The 25,296-nt window shown below is 40.8% G+C and overlaps 1 protein-coding gene across 1 annotated transcript in view; it reads left to right on the forward strand.

Annotated features, from left to right (window-relative positions):
• The first annotated feature begins 12,735 nt into the window (after nucleotides 1-12,735).
• Nucleotides 12,736-25,296, forward strand: part of LOC119659737 — a 114,290-nt gene continuing 101,729 nt past the window's right edge. Inside the window, exon 1 of the mRNA XM_038067999.1 lies at nucleotides 12,736-13,551. Coding sequence (XP_037923927.1) covers nucleotides 13,520-13,551 — 32 coding nt within the window. The 5' untranslated portion in view covers nucleotides 12,736-13,519. The remainder of the gene's footprint in view (nucleotides 13,552-25,296) is intronic.

The following is a 25,296-nucleotide window of genomic DNA, read 5'->3' on the forward strand; positions in this document are numbered from 1 at the left end:
GTCCATCAGGCCCGAGGAAAGTTTAAAGAATGTGCATAGATCCAGATAGGATCTACGCTGTTGTAGGAAGGGAAGGTTTAGAAAGCGGAGGCGGGAAGGGTAATCCACACGAGGGAAGCTTTTCTTAAAGTAGAGAGAACGGGTGAATTTACGTTGCACATTTTCAAGGGCAAGACAATCACAGTTACGAGTGGGTGACCAGATCACGGAGCAATACTCGAGGGTATTCCTCACAAGGGAATTGAAAAGAGCTAAGGAGGGTTGGATGGAGTCAAAATCAGAGGAGGAGCGAAGAATGAAGCCTGACAATTTTGCTGCTCGATTGATAACATCGAGGCAATGGGTGTCAAAGCGCAGCTTATTGTCGAAAGTGACTCCGAGGTCTTGAGTGGAATTTAAGCAGGATAAGGAATGTCCGTTAAGCGAGTAGGAGAAAGAAGTCGGTGAGGATTTTAGGGAGTAGCACATAGAGTGACACTTTCTGACGTTTAGCGCTAAACCATTAGTCGAACACCAACGAACCAGAGTGTCCAGGTTATTCTGAAGGGAAACACAGTCCATAGGCGACGATATAGCGGAAAACAGCTTAAGGTCGTCTGCATAGAGCAAACAGGGACAAGTAAGGAGGGGAGGAAGGTCGTTAATAAAAAATAAAAATAGCAAAGGACCCAGAATAGACCCCTGTGGGACGCCAGAAGAGGGGGAGAAGGAGCGGGAAGTACAGCCGTCAAAAGAGACGCGGCAGGATCGGTTGGAAAGGTAAGAGGCAAGCCATAAAACCAGTGGTTTGGGAACATTTAGGGACGAGAGTTTGGATAGAAGTATCTTGTGATTTACAGTGTCGAAGGCTTTCGCGAAGTCAGTGTAAATGGTATGCACTTCTTGCCGTGAATTTAGACATTTGGCGACAAAGTTGGTAAAGTCGAGCAGGTTGGAGGCAGTGGACCTACGTTTAACGAAGCCGTGTTGTTCTTTCACTATGTGTTGGCCAAAGTGGGCGGACAACCAGTCGCTGACATATCTTTCCAGGATTTTGGAACAGGAGGAGAGGAGGGAAATGGGACGGTAATTCTCGGCAAGCGAACGATCGCCACTTTTGTGAATGGGGATAATGAGAGCCTCTTTCCACAAGCTGGGAAAATGATTCTCTTCAAGGCTTTTGTTGAAAATAAGAGATAGGGGAAGGGAGATGGACTTACCAGTTTTGATCAAAAAGAGGTTTGGAAGACCATCGTAGCCAGGTCCGACATTGGCATCAAGTTCGCCAATGAGGTACTCGATAAGGATAGGAGTAAGAAGGGGAATGGTAGGCGATGCGGGGCAGGCTACATCTACTATCGGGAGGGATTCGGAGGAAGGAGGAGGGACATAGACTGACGAAAAGTAGCGGCAGAGTAAATCACAAGATCGTTGGGGGAAGTTAGCTGAGAAGCCAGAGAATTTAATGGACGGAGGGGATAACTGGGCGGGGCAGCGAGAGTTGCGAATGTGGGACCAGAAAGGTTTCAGATTTCCGCGCTTTAGTGAGTCTTCCACGCTGGACAAATATTCCTGTCTGGACTTACATATTAAAGATTTGACCGAGGAACGAAGGGATTTGAAAAAAACTAAGTCAGCAACATTTCTAGAAGACAGGAACTTCTTTCTCGCAGTCTGTTTTTGACGTAGTTTTTTGTGAATTTCAGTGGTGAACCAGACGGGGTAAGAGCGTAAGCACTTAGGAGAGGAGGGAACGTAACAAGGAAGAAGATCAGATAAAATGGTATAGAAAGTGTTGAGTGCCTGGTCACATGTAAATGGAGAGAGCAGGGGGACCCAGTTGATTGACGCCAGGGCTGAGTTCAGACCTTCGAAGTTCGCCTTACGAAAGTTGAACTTGGTAGACTTGCGAGCGACAGGAGAGTGGAGTCGGGATATCTGAACATCGAACTCGAGAGCAGGATGATGGGCGTCAGGGGCAACGTAAGACGGAGCATGAAGGGATTGGGAAAGATAACGTACAGGAAGGTTAGAGAGGACAAGGTCAAGAGTGCGATCTAAGTGATTTCTAGAAAGGTTAAATTGGAGGGCCCCACAGGTGTACATGAAAGTGGATAGAGGAAGGGAAGGGTGGGTCGAGTTATTAGGGAGGGAGGGAGGGAGGTGTAACGGGCCAGGAGAGCATAGGAAGATTAAAGTCACCACAGAGGATGAAAGGAATTGAGGGAAACCAAACGGTTAGGGCCTCTGATAATCTGTCGAAGAAATCCTCGTACAGAGAAGGCGGGCTTAGGCAGGGAAAATATACACACGATATGATAAAGGGACATACGTTTGGCGGAAGGACACGTATGGTAACAGAATCGTAGGAGGAGGAAGAGGAGGAAAAGATGATTTCGGCACGGAGAGGGGATTTAACAGCTATTAGGTCACCTCCGCCAGTTGTCTTGCCAAGCGCAACGCAGTCTCTGTCACAACGAAAGACAGAGTAACCTTCGAGGAGCTCAGAATCTAAAATCCTGTCATCCAGCCAGGTTTCAGAAATGCAGATGACATGATGTTGGAATGCTAAGGCAGACAGTTTGAAATCCGACAGCTTGGTCCTTAGACCCCTTACATTTTGATAAAATAGCGTAAAGTTATTGGAATCATTCAAGTTCGGCGAGGCAGGCGGGCGGGCCGGAAATTTTGACGAATCTTAGACCTCTGATAAGGCTTAACGAAGACCCCCTGTGGCCAAAAGGAGGATTGGACGATAGCATCGAAGTCATGGGGATATGTCACTTTGAAGGAAGCGATCACTCGGTCAGGAGAGCCATCCTTCGTCAGCTTCACACAGGAAAGAGGTGACAAAGTTGAGTTGCTTTTGCTTCTGATATAGGCCAGAATTTCGTCGGGCGTAGTGGAGTACGCTAGCCTTGACACGAACAGCTGTTTCGGTGGCGAGGCGACGTTCAATTGGGGGCCGCTCGGACGACATGAGGTCGTAAGAGCCTGCGGTTCAGCGGTGGCGGGCGTCGATGATACACAGGAGGAAGCGTGCGGTGGTGCTAATGTAGCGACTGTAGGATAAATGCCAGAACTTCGTAGCGCATCCGATGTTGCGTAGGGAACTTGTCCCTCGGATGGAGGATTTTTCAGTAGGCTAGCGGACGTCATCGGGTTGATACCATCTTTTATGGACACACTGGAATTAAGCGAGGCAGATCGAGGCAGAGAATTAGAATTAGTCCATAGTTATAGTCATAGTTTTGTAGTTCTCGCATGAAATTAAAGGGGGTTTCCGGTTAAATTTCTAAAAAATTCTAATCTAATATAATATTATTAACTTTATTTGTGCAGATATCGGAACGGGATGTATTTTGAGGCCTAGATTTCTTTTAAATACACCATTGCGATTTGCCGGTTGGATAGGCTCTGAGAACGAGACCTGTTACACTTTTTGGTGCTCATTTTTTGAGTCCTCACTCCCCTACGTTTCACCCGATATCAAATGTGGGGCCAGTTTCGAAAAGTACTAATTAAGCCCTTTCATTTGATACACCACATGGCTACATTCAAACAATGCACCCTGCATTCACAAGTATGGGGAGCAGGAGAGAGTTTATAAGAAATTTTATGTAGTTTCCGAAAATGATACCAAATATGGCATTATATGATTGAGGAAGTGGAAAATTGTTTTTTTTTTTTGGGAAGGTAAAGCTTTTTCCCAGTATTGACGAAAAACACTACAACTCTGTACCGGTAAAAAGTAGGGTACCCATGGACCAATTTTCCTCAACCAAGTGATTCTATCCACCATTAAAAATTGTACCATACAGTCTGTGATTTACTGCTGACTTGGTCTGAAGAGCAGGATTTATACACAAGTGGGGCGGGGGTGTAAAATTTTTTTGCCGCTATGAGACATCAATATTTTCCTTTACACTCGATAAGCCATGAGAAGATATATGATTTATTTGATCAAATGCGCGGACACCTGACAACAACTATGGTCCCCTTTTTATACACAAATGGAAAATTAAATAAAAAGAGCAGAATTTTTTTTTTAAAAAGACAACCGTAGTTCTCCCCTCCTCAGTGCTTACAATCTAAATCAAAAAAGTCCTATCCTCATTTAATAAATTGTCTGAATACTTCAATTGCGAAGTAATTAGTTGGCCATTAGAGTATCCGGAGCCCCTCTCTAAGCACCATACGTGGGCATGCAAGTATGTTGCGAAAGCTATTTGAAGTTCAACCTAGCTTCTACCACAAATTTCCCATTTTGAAGCGAGAATTTGTTTCATTCCTGCTATAGGCAACCTCCGTAAATATTAGCTAATCAATTGCCCACTCCAGTTCGAATCCTCATCATATTGCAAGCTAATGAAGGACTAACGAAAGTCAGATTCACTCTCGGACCCTCCTTCGCAATATGATATATAACTGTGGTCTCTACGGCTATATATTAAAGTCAGCGGCAGTGACTTTCAGTCTCTGTTCGCTGCCGTCCAAGTCCACAACCAAATTGAGGCTGGTAGGAACATATAAATGATGGATACCAACAATTTTTGCCCATACGAAGCCAGTGGAAAACTGCTTCATACATTCCTCTATGACTTGATCACTACATATGCATAAATCCACCCCTGCTGCATCAGCTACCTACTCATTGTTCTGGGAATTTCTAAGGGGTACCGTTTATTGTAGACAGTTGCGTCTCAATGCAAATGCATGTCTTAACCGGTCCCACAGTGTTTAGGATTAATTTAAATCAATCTCCTCTTCCCACCGCAATTAACACCTCTTCGAACTCAAGATACTTACCACGACTGTGAGTATTGCAGGTATCCAGGCTCTCCTTTCCATAGCGCAGCGTGTACTTGGGATCCCTGATGCATCTCCGGACAATGTAACCCTTTTCCCCGCACCATCTGTCTGTCACACCCAATTTATTCGGAACGGCTGACGCTATTATCACGAAATTGGGTGAGAATGTGTGGTATATTCCTACAAACAGCAAGTGGTGCCATTTTGTGTTGAGTTTAAGGAGGAGGGATCCCCATAGATGCGAAAGGGGGTGCAACAATTATTTGAAATGGCTATGAAAGGGCTCAATTAATACTTTTCGAAATTGATCCTGTTTTTGGTATTGAGTGAAAATAAGCGAAAGTGTAACAGGTCTCGTTCTCAGAACCTATCAAACCGAAAATCTGAGAAAAATCAGAGGATACACTCCACTGCGAAATCTAGGCCTCAAAATTAACTTTGCTTTATTGTTCGAACTACGTTATCATAACAACCTTGTTCAGTTTTTCCTCGTGCACCATAAATTTCGGCGTCAGCAGTCTGGATGCATCAATGCTAGCCATGTTCATCATCATCAACGGTGCAACAACAGGTGTCTATCTGAGTGTAATTACGTGGCATTTCTAGCGATTAAATTATTTAAATTAATTAGAACTTGCTTTTGTCTATTCGCTAGTGTCTAGCTAGACTTGTTAACACTGAGGAAGGGAACAAGTGGTTCCCGAAATATCGGTGCTTAGACGACCAATAAATAACATTAGCGAATTGAAAAAAGAACAAGTTTTAATTATTTCAAACAGGTATCTGGTCTTAGCCTGCCTTAATAAGAAACTCGAGACATCCCGGTTTGGCACCGTCTTAGAGTACCTATTAAATTGCTGGTGGATTCTTAAATTCTTGGCAAATCCAAATGTCTATTGGCGTACTTTTGTTTGGCTTGGAATCCAGAAGCATACATTTTTTTAAGTGTTCAATAGGTTTTTATTCGTTATTGGTGCAGATTTCTTCACCCTTCCTCACTCCATTTACGGCTGATCCCAAAAAAACAGGCTAACGTCAACTAACTCCTACTTCCTTAGTTTATTATTTATTGTATTTCCTTAGTTTGTTATCAGTGCTTCGATCATGTTTGCGAACTCCATTTTACTCTCAGTTCTCTCCTGTGGGGGGCCATTCCGTGCCCCGAAGAAAATGTCGAAAATGAAGAATGGGGTGATATCCCAACTAGCACGCAGTTTAGCGCCGCCAACAAGAGAGTCCTATCTTCAATTTTTTCCAAAGTACAAACGCTTTTGTGTTTTTCATTAAAAAAAAAGGCAAAATGCACTAACGAAATATCAACCCTCAACTACATTCGGATAATGAAATTGAAATGTTGAATATCAAAATCCACTAATTTGATTACCATTATGGGCGTCTCAATATGAAAGGCAAAAACACTTGGCCAACATTAACCAGTCATGCTGGGAAAACTTGAAATTACTCTATTTCGGCCAATCAAAAAGGACTAAATAAATAGCCTAGGGAAGAAGAAACACGACCCATTACCCTATAAACCTAATTTATTAATTCTCCTACAGAACTCCCCTGGAAAGAGTGTTGGACGTGCAGATTGATGGTTTTCCCTGATGACCTAAGGGTGGTTGTCGATGAGAAATCTGTTGTGCAGATCCACTAGCAATCCATAGTGATACAGAAAGCCTACGCCTTAGCTGGTAGTGCGACGATAATGAAACTCCAAAAAAACGTACGTCGAAGCCCCAGACTCATGTCTATCTACCTGTTTTCATAAGTGCGCATCGACGAGCAATTTTCTGCTGCGAGTTTAAAGATTACACGATTGCGGGAGAAATCGAAACTTCAGTATCTGTATCTATCAGGTAGTAGCTTCGGCACAATTATAAATTGTTACGTGGCATGGTGGTAGATTTCGGATAATAGCCGCCAGAGCCTGGGAAAGTCAATTTTTTTTTTCGGTGAAAAATCGCAAGGGCTAGTACATTTAGTAGTCTTTTCCTACTTTCGCTAATATCACCAAAACACCAACCGTGTCTCCTAACTTGGAAACGGCTTCTGTTGGTACTGCTAAAATCTGCTGCAGTTGAGTCACCTGGTCTCTTGCAAACCACGAGTCTTCTTGGATTTTAATGGCAGCGATGGCGGTCCAATGACATTAAATCCGCACACGCTAGGATAGATAGGATGTACTCAGCTACAGCCACAAAAATCATAGCAGCTCGGCACCGAATTTGTCACTAACCTATGGCTTCATCTCATGTGTAGGAACAGTTTCCTCCTCGTCCAGCCTGACGCACGCGTGGGTCTCAAACCGGCAGGATAATGTACCAAAATGGTTGCAGCCGTACTGCCAAGGTAACTACTGAATGTGTTATTATATTTTCGTTAACATCGCTATTTTACAAGATCGCGGCGAACGGAGCTTTACAACTTACACCGACAATCACCAAGTGGAACGAGGACTGAAAAACTGGGGACACAAAAAGCTCCGCCCCGTCTCTTACGATGTTTTGTTATTATTTTGTTTAAATAATTAGTTAATTTAACTAAATGAATTAATTGCTAAAAGTTCTTAAATTTAATTTTTCAAAATTACCACCAAAATTGCTTGTCGGGACGATTTGCTCCTGAAATTCAGGCTGATTCACGAAAAGGCGGCAATGTCAACATGACTGATAGTTGTTGGTGCTAATCTCGTTAGCACCACACCAGACAACGGCTATCTTTATATACATGCAGCAGAATAAGACAAAAAGTTCAACGTGTGATGGTGCGAAACAATATGAGTGTAATCGTTCAAAAAATCAAAGCTTTCGCTTCAACAAGGTCACATTTTATATTGATTTTCACGCTCACCCCTCAGATTGCCGAGTTACATCGACCGTCGGAATTACATATTTCGTATTGTACTTTCACCAATGTATCGAGTTGAATCAGGCTCACTCAAAACGTGTGGTTTTTTTAAGAAAGGTCGGTGGTAGGTACTATGCCAACTTCTGAAAACAGTCCGACAACTGCAAAACCTACCCCTGATGTGGCCCCCGTATTCAATAATTAAGGTCCTTGTATTGAAAGCGCTTCTAACAATATATATCATCTTGATCCTGATGAAAATTATCCAAGAAAATGGCCATCGAGGGTATGAGAGAATTTTTGGATAGGCGAAAAAATCAAATTCCAACTCGGTGTGATGATTTTCGAGCCCGTTTGTGCTTCGTGCGTCGGGATCACCGCTGCAGTATTATATCCAATTTATATCCTCCACTCATAATTAATGACATGAAAAGTAGCACCGGAATGATAGAATTTGTGTTGCAACCCGCCGCGACCCTCATAAATTTGGTATTCATTCAAATTCCATTCACTGTACTTCATGAAATTAGATTCTTGCAACTCAGCACAATCCAGGGCTGTCCTAGAAAATTTTTATATAATGAATATCAGCAAAGTAAACAAATATCGGGGAAAACCAGAAAATTGAAGATACACCATTTCTAAGGTTTTGTGTAAAACAAAGCCTTATTAAAATCGGTTTACAGTATCTATCCGTCTGTCGGTCACATTTAATATCTGAGAAAGAGTTATTCCTATTGATACGAAATTTGCTAAAAAGTTGAGGCTTGAATTTAGGCGAGTATCAAATGAGAGATAGGGGGAGTATCAACAAGTCTGTGAACTAGAAAAGTATAGGGAAATAACCGCACTAGGCACGCAAATGTCACCAGAAAGTTAGCAGGATGAAGCCTTATACACCTCGATGCTCATCCTGCCGAGGCAAAGAGGCAAATCTGATTTCCGAAAGAATGGGCACATTCGAGCGATGGGCTGAGTTTTTTGATGAGTTACTCAACAATCAAAATATCGGCGAGTTGGAGGTCCCGCCAACTAAAGAAGATGTGCGAATGCTGCCACCACCAAGCATAGAAGAAACAGTCGGTGCAATTCATCGGCTTAAAAACCATAAGTCGCCAGGAGCCGAAGGAATTACAGCCGAATTGGTTAAATATTCAGTCGAACAACTACACCCAACGGTTCATCCACTTATGCTCAAAGTATGGGACAGCGAATCAAGGCCTGACGACTGGCAACGGGGCATTATCTGTCCCATTCATAAAAAGAGAGATATCACGCAGTGCACCAATTATAGAGGTATCACACTGCTAAGTATTCTCCGCTATCTAGCTCGGATAACACCATACGCCCAGAACATCATTGGTCCATACCAAAAAAGCTCCACTTCAGGCAAATCAGTAACAGATCAGATTTTCTCTCTGCGGCAAGCAATGGACGAACTGTTGGAATATGGACATCAGTTGCACCATCTCTTCACCAACTGTAAAACCGCCTATGATAGCATAGCCAGGGTAAAACTGTATACGGCCATGAGAGAATTCGGTATCTCGACGAAATTGATAAGACTGACTAGGCTGGCCATAACTAATGTGCGAAGCCAGATAAAAGTACCAGGATCACTCTCAAGACCATTCAACATTAACAACGGTCTACGACAGGGGGATGCCCTATTATGCATCCTCTTTAACCTGGCCCCTGGAAAGTGATTCGCGACGAAGATGTAAATGCGAGAGATACCATCTTCTTCAAGTCCACCCAACTACTGGCCTATGCTGACCTTATTGACAATTATGTGAAGAACAACCCGAGATGTACAATCTACATTCATCCAGATCGAGCAGGCGGCTATTGGCTCTTGGGGTGCACATTAATGAAGGTAATGATAGTCGCAAAGTCAGCGCCAAAAACGATAGAACGAACAACATCGAATGGCACTAGTCAAACGAAAACAATGAAGATAGGAGACCACAACTTTGAGACCGTTGAAAATCTCTCCTATCTACGGTCGACAATCACAACCGATAATAGCTATGACAATGAAATCCGCGCATGGTTGCTGGCAGCCAACAGAGTCTATTCCAATTTATAAACACGTCAGTCCTCATGTATTCCTGGGATTCTTCGGAGACTTGGGTTCTTAGCAAGGAAAATTGCGAACTCTTGGCCACTCTCTCGAGAGAGTCCTCTAAAGAATTGTTGTCCCCCTACAGGAGGATGGACGATTCCGTAGCCTACATAACGACGAAATCTGTGAGTGATACGATAACCGTCTGGTTGTAGATAAAATCTGGCTAAACAGGTTGCGGTGGGCAGGTCACTTAATAGATGATCCAGCCAGGAAAGTATATAAGGGCAATATCTATGGTAGAAAAAGAATATGAAGCAGACCCTGGCTGAAATAGAACGTTGGTGTAGGCCAGCACGCCAGACAGCTTTTAGGGATATCGAATTGGTAAACCTCGGCGCAAAACCGGGGTGTCTGGGTTTCCTGATTAAGGCAGGCCTACGCCGGATACCGATTGTCGCGCCGTTGATGATGATGATAAAATGAAAGACCTCGATTAGTACTTTTCGAAACCGATATTAATTTCCACATTGGTTGCAAGGGGAGGAGGGCGGGCTTCCGGAATGGGTCAGTTACTTCAAGTTTTGCATTACGTTTTGAGAAACTAACCAACTCAAATATCTGAAAATAAATATGGCAGTCCCTGCATATGGTATCTAGGCCTAAAAGTACTCTCCATATTGATGCCGGTTTAAATAAAGTTAATAATACCATATTCATTATAAACATATTTTCCAGAAATCGATTGGGAAACCCCTCTAAGTTTTTAATAGGATCATCAAGCAGTAATAAAGAATATATAGTCTCAGCAGTAATAAAGGCCATACTTTGGAGCATAATCTTACCGAATGTGGTGGAAATCGCACTATTACTAGCAGAGCTGTAATAAGTCAAATTTATTGCATTCCAAGACTTTGAATGCAGTATCATATTAAAGTGAATGGTGTGACAAATTAAAGTGTAAAGATTACGACCTAAGTAAAAATAGGACAAATGCCCACTTTTGATACCTGAAGTGTTTACCTTCCGGTTTCCCAACTCATTACAAACTTGCAATTGTTGCTCGGTATTTAAGGGACAGTTTTAAAATGATGGACAGTCAGTCACCGAAACTCCGGTTGTTTTAATCACAAGTAAAAGAACCCGTTCTCAAACAGTGTGTATCTCCGCCGTGGTTCGTTGGAAATGTCACATGCAACTGAAAGTTGGGCTGTTTTAGTCTAAACATGAAGTCAGCCCCAGGTTGATATGTTGAATTCTCTAATTCTGATATTCCGCTATACATGCTCGCATTCCATAAGAATTTCATATTGCTTCGTATAAAATGTTTTTTACTTCAGTAACTAGTTTGTAATTCATCGATTTCATCGCATTTCCGGCTAATACCAAAGGTGTACCAATAATAGGGTCCTTGAAGTATTTCCAAATTTCGCTTAGTGTAACTTCGGCATCGCTACGCTACTAAATGAATTATTCACGGTCCGTTATCATTAGTTATGCCACCCTTCAACGAAACGAAGGCGGGCTCTTTGACCATCGTGCTGTAAAAATCCCAGGCATGATTATAATGCCATATTTCATATTCTTCCTAGCCCCCTCGAAAACAGCATCCTTGTCCTCCTTGTAGACTTCTTCGGAAGTTAATTTTACAGAAATTGCCTTGGAAGCACACATTTCATATCCTTCCATTAATTGCGTTAAAAACAATAGCAAAAGGTTTCATATTCCAACTCGCCTTCAAAATGACAATGTACTATGATAGGAAGCATGAAATTCGATATTAAGCCTCCGGATCTGGATCTGAGGAAAGGTGTGAAAATCTAGCCGTTTCGGCTTAGGTTAGGTTAGATTGAGATTAGAGACGGCCCCAGAATTGTCCATCCTCATGACGAGGATTAAAAATTCGTCGAAGCATTCTTCTCCCAGAGAGCGAGAGAGTTTGCAATTTTCATGCTACGCGTAGAAGTCTCTGAATAATATATGGGGACTGGTAAGATCACTCTCTTGTAAAGTAAGAGCCTTGAAGACATGGTGAGATCATTCAACTCTATATATGAGAAACTTTCAACGGTTTCAATGTTATAGTCCCCTACCTTTCTTGCTCGCGGTTAGCCAATACTAACTAATGTTATTGTTGGCTTCATTTTTGCCGCTGACACTGTCAACATGTGCAAACTTCACGTCGCCTTCATTAGAGTGGAACCCAAGGTTTCACGCCGCTCGATCTTAATAAAGGATGTACACATCTCGGGCTGTCCTTCCCATTATGTCAATATCGTCAGCATAGACCAGTAATTGGGTGGACATTTATAGGATAATGCTCTCGCTTTTACATCGGCGTCATGGATCACCATTTCCAAAGCTAGATTGAAAAGGATACATTATAGAGCATTCCCTCATCTTAGACCTTTGTTGATGATAAATGATCGCTAGTCTGGTACATTGGTCAGGGTCAACGTAACCATTTGCATTAGGCCACGGTAGTACCCTCTGAACCGCCTGCAGTCTTCCAGCTCGCGGCACATGTGATAAGCAGAGGGTATGAAGATTACTCGTTAAGGACCTTTTTCAGTAGGATGCAGTAACCGGATTTACCCAAAATCGAGAATATAATGTGATGCCTCATTGTGAAAGTTACGAAAGTCCTCATCCAGTGACCTCAGGGTGAACCAAACTCCAAGGTCCACTCAGACAAATGGACGCTTTCTCTACTGATACCATCGGTTTACAGTTTCTAAATTTACCTCTTCATTACATGTCATCACTAACCCGTTACGACCACTCTGTTTTAGACCAATAAATTTCTGCAATGAAGTAATCTGCGGAAACCATGTGATTCTGGATTTCAAAGTAGATCATTAGGCCATCATCACGTGAGGAGGTTACCCATCATGTGATATAACTCGCCCCTCAATTGTGTTGTCGGCAACCCTTCCGACTCAACCACGTGACTCCTTTCACATAAAGAAAACTTTCTCTGTTAAGTCAGGTTTGCGTTTATCAACCAGTTGTGCCCCAAGCTATAGACTCTTAAGCTCGGACGAATGGTGGATCAGTTGCTCGTAGTATTTCGAACGTATCAGTTAGTCCAGCTGAGTTGGGTTCGAGGTTTTAGTTTGGATCGAGTAGTGAGTTGAGTGCGGCGGAATCTTGGGTTTCCAGTTTTCATGGCGCGTTAAATTCAAATATTCAAGTTGAGGAGTTTGTTTTCTTTTAATTCCGAACGATCAAAACCAGTGACTTGGGGTAGAGCTCGCTTGGGCAACGCTGAAACACTTGCTCGATTACGTAAATGCCGTTTTAGTTCCCATTCAAGAAATAATAGAAACGTGAAAGAAACAGCGCACGGACAAGAGACCGCAGTAACAATAACGTAAACTACACAGCGCAGGCTCTCTGGGTGGACTACCGCAGTGGGAAGAAGATTCACTTTCATTACTGATGTAATACATTTTCCGTTTTATTCGTAAGGCGGTTAGTGCAGTGAAACGGTTGGCGCGATCTTTTCTTACCTCCGAAGCTACTTAGCCGCATTAGCAGCCAACACAGCGAAAAGATTAATTTCGATTTAGTCAATTAGTAGAGTCTTTTCCCATGATTTGTTGAATGCTTGAATGACTATTTAACGAGCTACGGATTCTTCCGAAAGGTGGTTAATTAAATCCGGGTACGGGTTAGACTGGAGTGACTGGTGTGTGCGCGGTTTGCCAACACTTGAAATACCACACGAGTGCCGTGCGAAAACGGAACCAAATGTGTCGTCCAGTGATCTTCTGAAATAAAGGGTTAAAGTAATTATCGATCGCTGGCAACATGGGTTTTCCTGGAACCTACTTATTATGCTGGTGAGTAAATTAATTGTGTTTGCGTCGAAAGCAGGTGTGGGGGTTTTACAATCAACATAGAGGAGTTTCGTTCTTTTTATATTCAAAAAGATGCCGGCTATCTTTCATGGGAGAATGATTACAAAAAAACACTAGAATAATCAGAAAATGTAGTTAACACAAATGGATTACTCTCAAATTATTGCATATAATATTGAAGAAAATCTGCCAGACAAAAAAAATGATGTATTACCACCAATAGGTTACTTATTATATAATTATCGAAAATGCGGGTTTAGTTATAGCTGGCACAGGGGAGAATCTCCAGTCATTTGGCTTTTTCCTGGGAATGGATTATCAAGGCTCAAGCTAAGGAAGGAGTTCTCGAATCACCTTACCAATGAAGATGTTTATGGTCTTAGGATATTTTCAACAAACCCGTATTTGCATAGTTCAAGAACGTGAATTATCAACTTCAAGAAATTCCGGAAATAGACAGAAGTATCTTTTCAATGCATGTAGAAAAAAGGTTCCTGTATAGAAACATATATATCATGTAGTTGTATGAAATATAATTTTGAATTTAAGCCTAATTTTCTAGATGGTCCTAACCTACATATGTGTATCTCAAAAAAATTCCCTTTATTATATAAATCGCAGTCATGGCAAGCAACACTAAGGCGATTTGAGTTAAAAATTTTCTCTTCATTTCATTACTAGGTAACCCATAAACCCCCTGTTAAACGACTGGATTAATTGGTTGATTGATGAAAACATTATTAATTACTTCAGATTGCATTAGCCACTCTTGCCAATTAAATGTGCATTTAACATGATTTCATGAGAGCATGGATAATTACTTTCGGTGGGAATTGCGTGAAAGTGATAATTAATTTTTTTTTTTTGTAGCAAACCAAATTTTATCAATCTATTCAGATTAAGGGTGCTGCAATAATCCTTTTTTTTTACTAAACGTGGTGCCTTGATATAACAAGAAGGAAATGTAATTTTACGAAGAAAGATTGTAAGTGTCAACAAATGACAACATTGGAGCTTACTTAAAATTTTAAGCACGTAATTAAATTGGTTCAGTCCAAAAAGGGTAGATGCCTTGAAAATTGACAACCAAAGCAAGTCTAAAAAGAACTCTCCCTGCATATGTGGTTAGAACGTACTACTAGAGGGTAACGAGGCTTGACGAAACATACAATTCGATATAAAATAACATAGAATGGCACCGGATATAACCTACCAGACAAGAATAGTCATAACCGAAATACATGCATTGACCACCAAATTTAACAAAAGTCAAGTTAGACCCATTTACCTCCTATGTTGGCTCCATTGCTAAATTCAGTCCTCCATTTGTCAGTCAATAGTAATAGTCAATAGCATCATAAGATTGCTCTGAAATATAAATTTATTATGCAGTTGTCAGAAAATTCTTTGAAAAGAATATAAAGGGATATTAGTTACAGACATTCCCCAAAAGATCAAAACTAGAGAGAGGTAAGAAAATCTAACACAAGACGCTCACCACCCTTGTTGCTGCTGTGCTGCTGCTGGTCAAACCCCTAAAAATGCAAGTTGACACCGGACGACTATCCTATAGTTTTAGAATTGACAGTACCCCTTTGCCAATGTGTTCTATTCATACTTTTGTAGAACTTATGGCGTCCACAAAATGTCATCTTTTTTATTGGCATCTTTTCCGCATTTCGATTTCAATAAGGCTACTTTATCATCGCCCATGATCTACAAATAATAAACCAACCCGCACCATATCACAAAAATCGGATTCGAAGCCGGGGCACAGAAATCGAGATGGTAACGCTTTAAAAATTCGGCCTTCATTATAAACGCATTCTAGAAAAGAACGATAAATAATTGGGAAAAACCAGCTTCACCCTCCAAGTGCATTGAAGGAAAAATGGTATGCGCTTTCATAAAACATTGATTCTGGTGATAGCAAAAGTATAGCAGTACTAACCCTACCTATTCTAATTTTGAACCCACGGTCCAATCCGTCTCATCCAACAGCATTTAATTTGACGATTTGACCTTTCCCTAATGTAGAGATTTCAAATCACCTGTGCATCAACGTGCCATCCCTGCTGGAGGAGTGAATAAATAATGCACTTCGTTTTCCCTCGCCAGGTTGACCAACCAATCATTCTTGCCAATCTACACTCCAACCAATCTACACTCGCCTTCCAATTCCGACTGCTCTCCACTTACACTTCGGACCCGCCTTTGTTTAGATGCTCATTATTACAAAAATCCGAAAAGCGGACCTTACACGATCAGTATTTCAACAGTCTGACAGAAGTCAACCCATCAAAAATGGACTGATGAAAAACTGATGGATTGACGTGTTTAGTATAAACAAGACGACAAAAACCATTTTCGTCGCATGTATTTAAAGATCCGAACCATTCAAAAGTCATGTTTCAATTAACAATACAATCACACTCAACTTAATATCAGTCCAGCTAAATTTTCAAATAAAATCTGTCACTTTGAATGACTGATGTCTAAATAAAATGGACGGTCAGTTTGCCTAGCTTTGTCATTCTGACTGATGCCAAGCAAAACGTCTTAATCGCTCTGAAACGACCTATCAGCGGTAGAAACGTGTGTTAATAGTATACATATATTTAGTGAGTTTTTCCATTTATCTGGCAAAAAATCCTGCTAGTTAGGAAATTTAGAAGGGAGCCTCAAGATATCTGGCTAACCTTCCATGTGTAATAAAAAGAAGAGTAATTTTTTTCCGCTGAATATTGTCAGGTGGGATATTAGCTTAAAAGCCGCAAATAGTACCTTACGGTGCAGGTTAAATCATTGAGGTCGTTTTTTAAGGTTTCGAGAAATACTAGCGGGAGGCGCGGAAGCACACGATTCACGGACGGAAGATCCGCGCCTACATACGAAACCGAGCGAACGCATATACCACTTTAAACGCTTATCCTGCGGAACTAGCGATAGATATTATTTCGTTGGGCCGGTTAGCATTTATGCTTCTATACTTGTCTATCAATCGATCGCCTCTCCTTTTCCGCGACACCAACGCCACCAAATTCAACCATCGGTCCTCCCACTGAAGTACATACTCCAACACATTCAAAATATTGGTCCTCCACGTGACAAAGCGTCTCCAAAAAAAAAATTGCATGCACTGCGTTTTATTCTGGGCCTGGGCAAGTTGGACTTTCTGGAGACCCGTCTTGGCCAAATGTGTATAGGCAATTTCGGTAGATACTGTGACGAATAGTAGCTGCGTTAACTGTTACTTCCCCAATCGATGATGAGAATCGGTTTATGCGTCCCCCCGCCTTTCATTAACCCATCAGGCATGCTATCCGACAGTTGATGTTGTCCTGTCTTCGATTTTGTTCATTTTCACGTCGTCTTCGGTTGTCGTTCTGCTGGTGTAGATTCGTGACATCGCTTCAGTCAAGATGTTTACAGCCAGCAAACCGAGTATAATTAACGTCGTGTCAGCGGAAATAGTTCGAAAGATACTAATTACTTTCAGGGCACGTATCCTGCATCCCTGAGGGATGGTTGTTTAGAGACCTGGCTGAGATGCGCAAAGGTGCACACATGAATCAAATTCAATTCAAATTCTCAGGAACTATCCCTGCAAAAAATTTGCCCCTATGCGATATCTACATATCAAAGTAACCCACATGTCGAAATGGGTTCTAATACACATAGAAATGGTATATTACTATATTTAGAAATTTTTTTTATCATAGAATCATACCTCAAGAGTAACGTGTGCTAAATATAATCGAGCTATACCACAAACCATTCTCAATAAAGTAAATACATTTAAACAGATTGGTAAGGTTGTTGCGAAGCGGTATCATCCAGGGCAGAGGTAACTCATCAGACGTTGCCTCACATCTGCCCTGAGAAGGCGGGGGGACTTTCTTCACAAACCGTGTGCTCGGATGGCGAAAGTGGTTAGAGTGATAAGCTGTCGTAGCGGAAGGTCGCGGTTCAAATTGCACCACTCAGCTGTGAATGAGTACCTGAGTCAAATCCGGCTAATAATCTCGAGCGAGCGCAATGCCGGCCGTATTGCCTCCTACAGTGTACTGTAGTGTACCGTTACGGTCTTCAATGAAGAACTCTAACACACTTCAAGGCCCTGATCCAATTGGATTAGCACGCCAACGATTATTATTATTATTAGTACCATGTATCGTGGAGACGAAATGTAAGGAGGTGACAGCCCTATATTGATGGCGTGGCGCGCTCAGGCTCCTTTATCGAAATGAACTACGAGCAAACAATTGCACCATTTGTTGATGAGGGAAGCAGAAGCTGCATAAACAACATTTCGCCATCGTTTTTGGCACCACGAGAGAAGGTGCAGGTGGTCGTAAGCTATTCAACGGTTCTGTAATGGACTTTAACGGTAGACTCGCATCCATAATGATGAGTAACTGACGAGGTGGAAAGCGCACTTCAGATTAAGCTACACCTCTTGCAGATACGGATTATTCCTCCAAACAAAACCAAATTATCTTGACAATCAATGCTCTCGAAGGAACAGTTTTCCTGCGACATTTTCCCTTGCAACGCCTCCTGTCTCTGAAAAGTTATTATTCCTACTCATTCTCTCAAATGCTAGGATTTTGAGATCGTTACCAATGAGTGGAAGATCGTTAAGAAGGACACCCTCGTTCATCATAATCGAATATATCAAGGAACATCTCGAAAGCTTTCATTAAGGTGCAGTGCATGGAGTTTAGATCTCCTTCGACTCTTGTTGAGCCATGTACCTTTGCCAAATGGATAAGGAAGTAATTAAAATCGAACTGTAAGCGACACGAACATCAGCAAAACCAAGATTTTCTGTCTAACTACCTTTTTGCGTTAATGTGAAGCATATAGAAAGCGTCCAAAAATTTTTATCTCTAGGCAGTGCTGTTTCTACCGATGGCGGCATCGAACTTTGCATAGTTCGACGCATTAACAGTGCTAAACCCGCCTTCATTTTTTCGTCCAAAACCTGTAAATGTAACTACGTTAATATCAATATCAAGTGCAGGTTGAGGTTGCTAATGTTCTCTCTGTGCTACTAAATGAACGGCTTTGCTACTCAAAAACTTTAAGGTTTCATCGATTCATCTCTGAGCCTTGTCATCGGGATATTCTCTCCTAACATGATAGTAGATCAGTGCCTTTGTTAATAAACGAAAATTGCAGCATTTGAAGCTATCGATATCATGCTATTTCATATCTCCAGATTTTTCTTGTAGAGTTATAAGAATCGTTGTATCTACACACATAATCCAGAAAAAACTGAGCATTGCCCGAAATCTGCCAAAAAGCCTTCGAAAATTACCTTAAGCAAATCAATTCACACATAATGACAAACGGCATGCGCTGATAATAGCGCAATTTTTCAAGGAATTATAATTTTTAAAGTGCCTTTTTTGTATTTTACTTTGTCAAGTTGAAATTATATATCTATATATTTTTATCAGTTTTTCCTTACTTCTTATTACTATAGGTAGAAATATTGGCAGGATTTAGTCAGGGATTTACGAAAACTAACTGGGTGCTCATGATTATAACAAGTTACTAAAAAATTATTAAGAAAAAATCTATAAACAGAAATGTACGAGGATATCCAGAATTCCTGCTGATATCATATTATTATATTATTCAGAATTAGTATTGTGTTTCCTGCTCCTTCGAAAAATATAGTATAACCACACAATCTCAGCGCTGACACTGTAATTTAATTCACTATCATCATACTTAATGCTGTGGCAGTGATAGGCTTACAGTAGCGATAGAAAACAATGACGAACACAAGCATCCATGACGACTAAGACTGGAATCCGGGATATGGAGATCGGGAAGCTTGCTCTCAAATATTTCAAGCACCATATTCGACATCACTTACGACTAAAATGCATGTCTTAGGTAGATAGATAAATCGATAGCACACCTATCCAATTTGAACCAATGACTGTGACAAAGTACTTTATTTCTTGACCGGAAAGGTACTCTAAGTACCGAATATGGTCAGCATCCGTTCATCCGCAATTATTACTCTGATTTGACTTAGGCACTCAATCCTAGTTAAATTAACTGACAAACGAAGCCTAGAACACAATCTATCTATTTTACCTAGGCTACACAGTTACATCAATACGTTCTTTTATTTTGTTGTAATTTTTAACATATATGACCCATCTAACATTACACGATATACGATAAATAGGAATACGCGAAAGGCACATCAAGAGCTTTTTCACAATATTTCGTAGAACTTTCTCAAAGAACAATGGCTTCAGTTTTATGGGAAGAAGTCTATAACAATGATTATATTTCTTTACTAATTTACTCATAAATCGCTCTTTAAATTGATTAAAGTTGTAGTGAAACCTCACTAATGACTGAAAATTCCTCATTTTTCCAGCCATTGCTACATTTGCTCTTTTCTTTCTATTCAGTAAAAGGTATAGTTTTTCATAAGCCACTCTTGCCCATCCGTCCGCTCCGATAAGCCTACTTAGTTCCGCTCGTTCTTATAGGGTCTTTTTCTTTTTTGCTGAAGGCAGATTTTCAAGTATACGAGTATACACCAATAGGGAAAATTAGGCAAGAAACCAAAGATTTCACAGCTTGCGTTCCGCTATTTTGTAAAGCAATAGTAATTTGAAAACTTTTGATTAATAATTTGAAAATCAGTGTAAAAACTCCAGACGACTTGACATTTTCAAATGATATTCGAATTTTAATCACTCCCTTGAGCGATTACATAACTGCTGTAGTTCTCAGCAGCAACCTTAGTTTCACCCCCTACAACTATCACCATGGGTGCTCACAATTTCGACTAATTTATCAAAGACGTCTGAGTCCGCTGGATTTTCGGCACAAAAGAAAATGAACAAATCGTAATTATATCACCGCATTGGGACCATTTGCTTTCTATGAAGCTGACATTTAATTTTTTGCTATTCATGCCGAAACCTGGAACGAAAATTAATGTCATAATCCCAATGTGGTTTTCATAGCTTATAATCCACGCGCCTTCCTGTCAAGTTAAATTTAGTCTTACTCGTAAATGCGCAAACGAAAAAAAAATATTTATTCACAGAACAGGATTAGTTAATAAAAAAAAATCAAGTTATTCACTAAGTAGTCTCAAAAAAATTAATTTGTAATATTTTAGAATAATCTTCTTTCTAGAGCGTGTAAACCTGCCATTTTAATTGAATAATACGGAAACTTGCCTTACACGTCGTTCCCTCTTCATGGGTGCAATATATGAATGGGTACAATAATATGAAGAATAAATAGCATTGACTTCCTCGATCCTTCTTGTGCAAATAACGTACTTTAAAGTCTGAATAGCAGATGAGCATTAGGCTCTCATTTCCAATTCAAATCCAACAAGACAGTCTAAGCGCTGTTTCCAGGCCGATGAGAAAATAACCTGTTTTAGAAAATATTATATCCAGATCAAAATATTTTTTACAACCCACGTCAACCTGTCGATAAAGTATAAATCCTTTAGCAGGGTCTTAACCCTCATCCAAATCGATCGGCCGAAAATAAATTATAAATACGCGTATAGTAACGCCTTCGGGTGTAAGCTGGGTTTAAGGCGAACATAGTTCTTTGGATGTACACAGACGTGGTTCGTCCATACTTTGTTTGTAATGCAAGGTAGTCAGAACCGAGGAAAAATTACATTAGAACCAAGATTAATAGGATCGAAAGTTAGAGTGCTACTATGTAGGACTCTGCAACCCTGTTCGGGAGATGTCCGCAATGTGCCTGTATTCCTGCATCTCCTCCCCCCGGACCTTCACATTAAATGCGCTGTAGCGTGCAGTACTCTCAGACTACGTGAGTCCGGATTTTTGACAGCCGCCCTAGTAACGCCCAGATTAAATACCTCCGAAGCTGTAGGCATTCCCAACGGATTACGCCACATACAAACCGTGCTTTAAAACGAATTTTGCGGTGGACATTGCAAGCAGTGAAAAATAAAAGACCGGCGATGTGGTACGACGATACGACACTATTTTTTAACGTGTCCGAGTGACTGAGTTAGCCACTGGTGGCTCAGTGATTAGAGCACTAATCTGTCGTACCAGAAAGTCGCGGTACAAATCTCACTGGTGGCAGAAGGATTTGTATCGTAACTGTGAATGATTACCTGAATCAAATCAGGGTAATAATCTCGGGCGAGTACAATGGACCACATTGCCTCCTACATTGTACTGTACTGTACCATTACGGTCTTGAATACAGTGCTCTAACACAAACCAATGGTATTATCACCACAATGATAATAATTATTATTCTTTACCGACGAATCAAAGGTGGTTTGTGGATGAAATGAAAATCTTTGTTGGGTTGATTCTGGTCCCTTGCCGCTTGGATTTGTGACATCAAAACGACGTAGCAATTGGGCTCCTCGGAGCGGCCACTAATTCTACCTACTTACTTTCCATCCCATCGTTCAAATCAACGCCGAACCTTCTCTTATCTGACGGCGATTCTAAATGTTTTTATCCCTTTGTCCTTCCACAAATCACGGAAATAAAAAAACAAATCCATCAGTTCTGTCAAGAACAAGCGCTGGGTTCACACTCGCTAGCCATTAACTGTCTCCACGCTGGCATTGACACAAATTTTGATCACCACTTACCGAGCTAGACGAAGGAGTTCATTGCTATTTACTTTTTTAATTGAAACATTTCTATATAATTTCTTTTGAATGTTAGAATGAATTCAGAAGTTTATGAACGTCTACTGTTTCAAATTAATATCTGTTTTGTGCTAAATTCTATGGCCCAACAAAGCGGCCTAGATTACAAATCTATAGGTCTACCCGCACCTAAATGTCGCTTCACAGAAATATGGATAGACATATATTTTTGACATTATACCATATATATACATTAGGAAAAGAGAAAAAAAAATGGTCTGATTACGCACATGGAAAAGAGCATTCCTCTACCCGGAAAACGCGATCCGCATGAGGAAAACTCCAAAGAATTGCATCGTTGCTTAATTCTTCCTTTAGGCTTACCCTAGCTCGTCATCTCTCGGCCTGCAATATATTAAAGATATCCCTTCTAAAACGCTACAGGAAGTGGAACTGGCTGATAGGCAAAGGCATTAGAATGCCGCTAATGTATTTGATGCCTGCCGCACCTTCAAAGTGTGTTGAACCAACAGAGCTCCATTCTAAGTTTCCACTTCATCTAACTACTCTTTTCGTAGCTTTGAACCTTATTATTGCACAATACGTAATTCGCAAGATAGATAGACATCAATAAATATAATATTTCCGATTTGTAAACCGACAAATATCGTACATGAACAGATATTTAGCATTGAATCATTGAATTCCAGATACTTGTCTCGAATTAGAACTTCTAGAACCTAGAACTTTTTCCACCGAAGTGATCTACTCTCTAAAAGTTAGCTAATTGCCAGCAGGTTAAGTGGAGCTGTGACTGATTAGAAGAGGGAGTCCACTCACAGTTCCCACTTTCTGAACATCACAATTAGAAGCAGGATCGATATTGGATTTAACTAAACAAATCAAATATATGAGCACGGCTTTCATTCAACTTCTGCTACAGCCTCACCTGATAATCCCCTCCCTCCCCTCAATGTGATCCAGTGAAAGCTAACAATAGCAATCCCTTTAAAAGTTTATAATAATTAGAGATACATTTTAATATGCCGTCGCAAATTACCCATTTTTGCTACAAACCCTTCTGTAAGAACCATATTGACAACTTTTCGATCAGAATGCAATAGTGTCCAAGGCATTCTATCCTTTGTATGTCTGGGCAGTAATAGCTGAATAAATCAGTGTTTGTCAATATGTCTAAAATATGAAATACCAACATTAGGTTGGAGATTATCAACGAAAGCTCCTATCTACATCTGCACCCCCTGTTTAGTTTTAATTACAAGGCGGATACCTGGGAATAAATTCATTGGAAGCCCACAGCAAACGATTTTGAGAACTGCAATACCACGTATATTAACCTATTTTGTCAATATAATCCACGCTGGAAGGGAAAACCGATTGCATGCTAGACCCCGTTTTCCCTCCCTCCATGGTTTCAAATAATCTCCAGCTATCTTTGACAACACAACATTCAAATTAATCATAAAAAGTTAACAGGTAGATTGTTAAGTGGCCTGCTTACTCCCCTTACGCCACGAAAGTACCTTCCAGTAGAACATTCATAACAACTATCCCTTCCATCTATCTAGCATTGACTACTAAATCTAGTAGAGACAAAACTGCAGTAATGGGCACACTTTCCTTAATGCACCCCCTGGCATGGCTTGACTGAACGATCGACATCGAGACGCTTTTGTGAACTCACCTTAGCCAACCAGCCTAAAAGACACAGACGGCAGATGAGATCTTCATTTACAAAGTGAGAAGTACCACGAAATCGATGACAAAACAGCAAACCATCTGCTTGCAAGACACCTTCCAGACAGCATCCAAAATCACAGCTAAAGGCGGAAAGCCATATACACTCGTCTGCTCAGAGACTGAACTTTGGTAGTGCAAAATAGTGTCTCTTGCACGAGTAAAATCAGTATTGGCTCCGTTCCATAAATACAAATCTGCAGACCCAGATTATATCATTCTTGCTCTAGTAATGGAATAAACGCCTTAGGTCAATACATCTCACATTTTTGAATTATCTGACGTAATTTGAAGATAATATTTATTCCCAAACTGGTAAACCCCGTTAAAAACCTCAAAAAGCTTGAACCGATCACTCTAACTTCCTTTTTACTAAAAGGACTAGAAAGACTAGCAGATCGGTTTATTAGGGATATATACACGCCTAGATAACCAGTCTACCAGAACCCAAACCCAAGACATAACATAACACTCCCCCAGCTTACGGAAAAAATTGAGAATTGCCAGTTAAATAGATGGGTATGATGCTGAACCTTGCGGAAGCTGCCAGCAGAGATCCAAGGGTTGGTTGCCTAGCTGTTATTGAAGCAATGAGAACTACGGCATCAGTGACCCTTTAAACTATCATAAATTCGTCCATGGTAAACAAATGGGCTTAAGTCATTTGGAATAATGGACGTAGTAATTATCCCCATGTTTTTGGATTATGGGGGGAAAGTATTGAGCATATTCCAAGTGGAGATACATCCCGCTTTTTTGACAATGCAAGAATGTCTGAACCACCAGTCCATCATCCAGCAATCTGCAATACAAACCTTTTTAGAAGAATTCGAAACCTCTAGAGTACCATTTTTATTGTCCCCATAGAGCCTTTAAGAAGAAAAGAAGGTCCTATATTACATATCTAACTGCTCAGCCTCCTCAGGCCTCAGACGGAACAATTTATTTCAACGAAGCAAACGACGCATGAACGATTAAAAAGACTAGAGACAAATGCAGAGCAGATTATTTGCATTGCTTGTATGTTGAAAAAGTTCTGTTATCAACTTTGCACCGAACATGCAGACTATCTACACACGTGTTCTGCTTGTTGATTCTGGCGGTATCAATTAGTTGCTGGTATATGGTATCTCTCTGATTTGTCTGTAAAAAGTAGCCACTAAACCAGATTTAAGACTCCTTCGAGAACTTCCACACATTTGGAATTCATGATCATGAATTGATCATCCACCAAGTGTATACCTCATCACACAAAAGAGCTCTTCCGATAAAAGCTTCATTCATGCATTTTCCACCATCTGTTGATTTAGCTTTCC

This window comes from Hermetia illucens, chromosome 1 (assembly GCF_905115235.1).
Source record: "Hermetia illucens chromosome 1, iHerIll2.2.curated.20191125, whole genome shotgun sequence".
In the NCBI taxonomy this organism is placed as follows: Eukaryota; Metazoa; Arthropoda; class Insecta; order Diptera; family Stratiomyidae; genus Hermetia; species Hermetia illucens.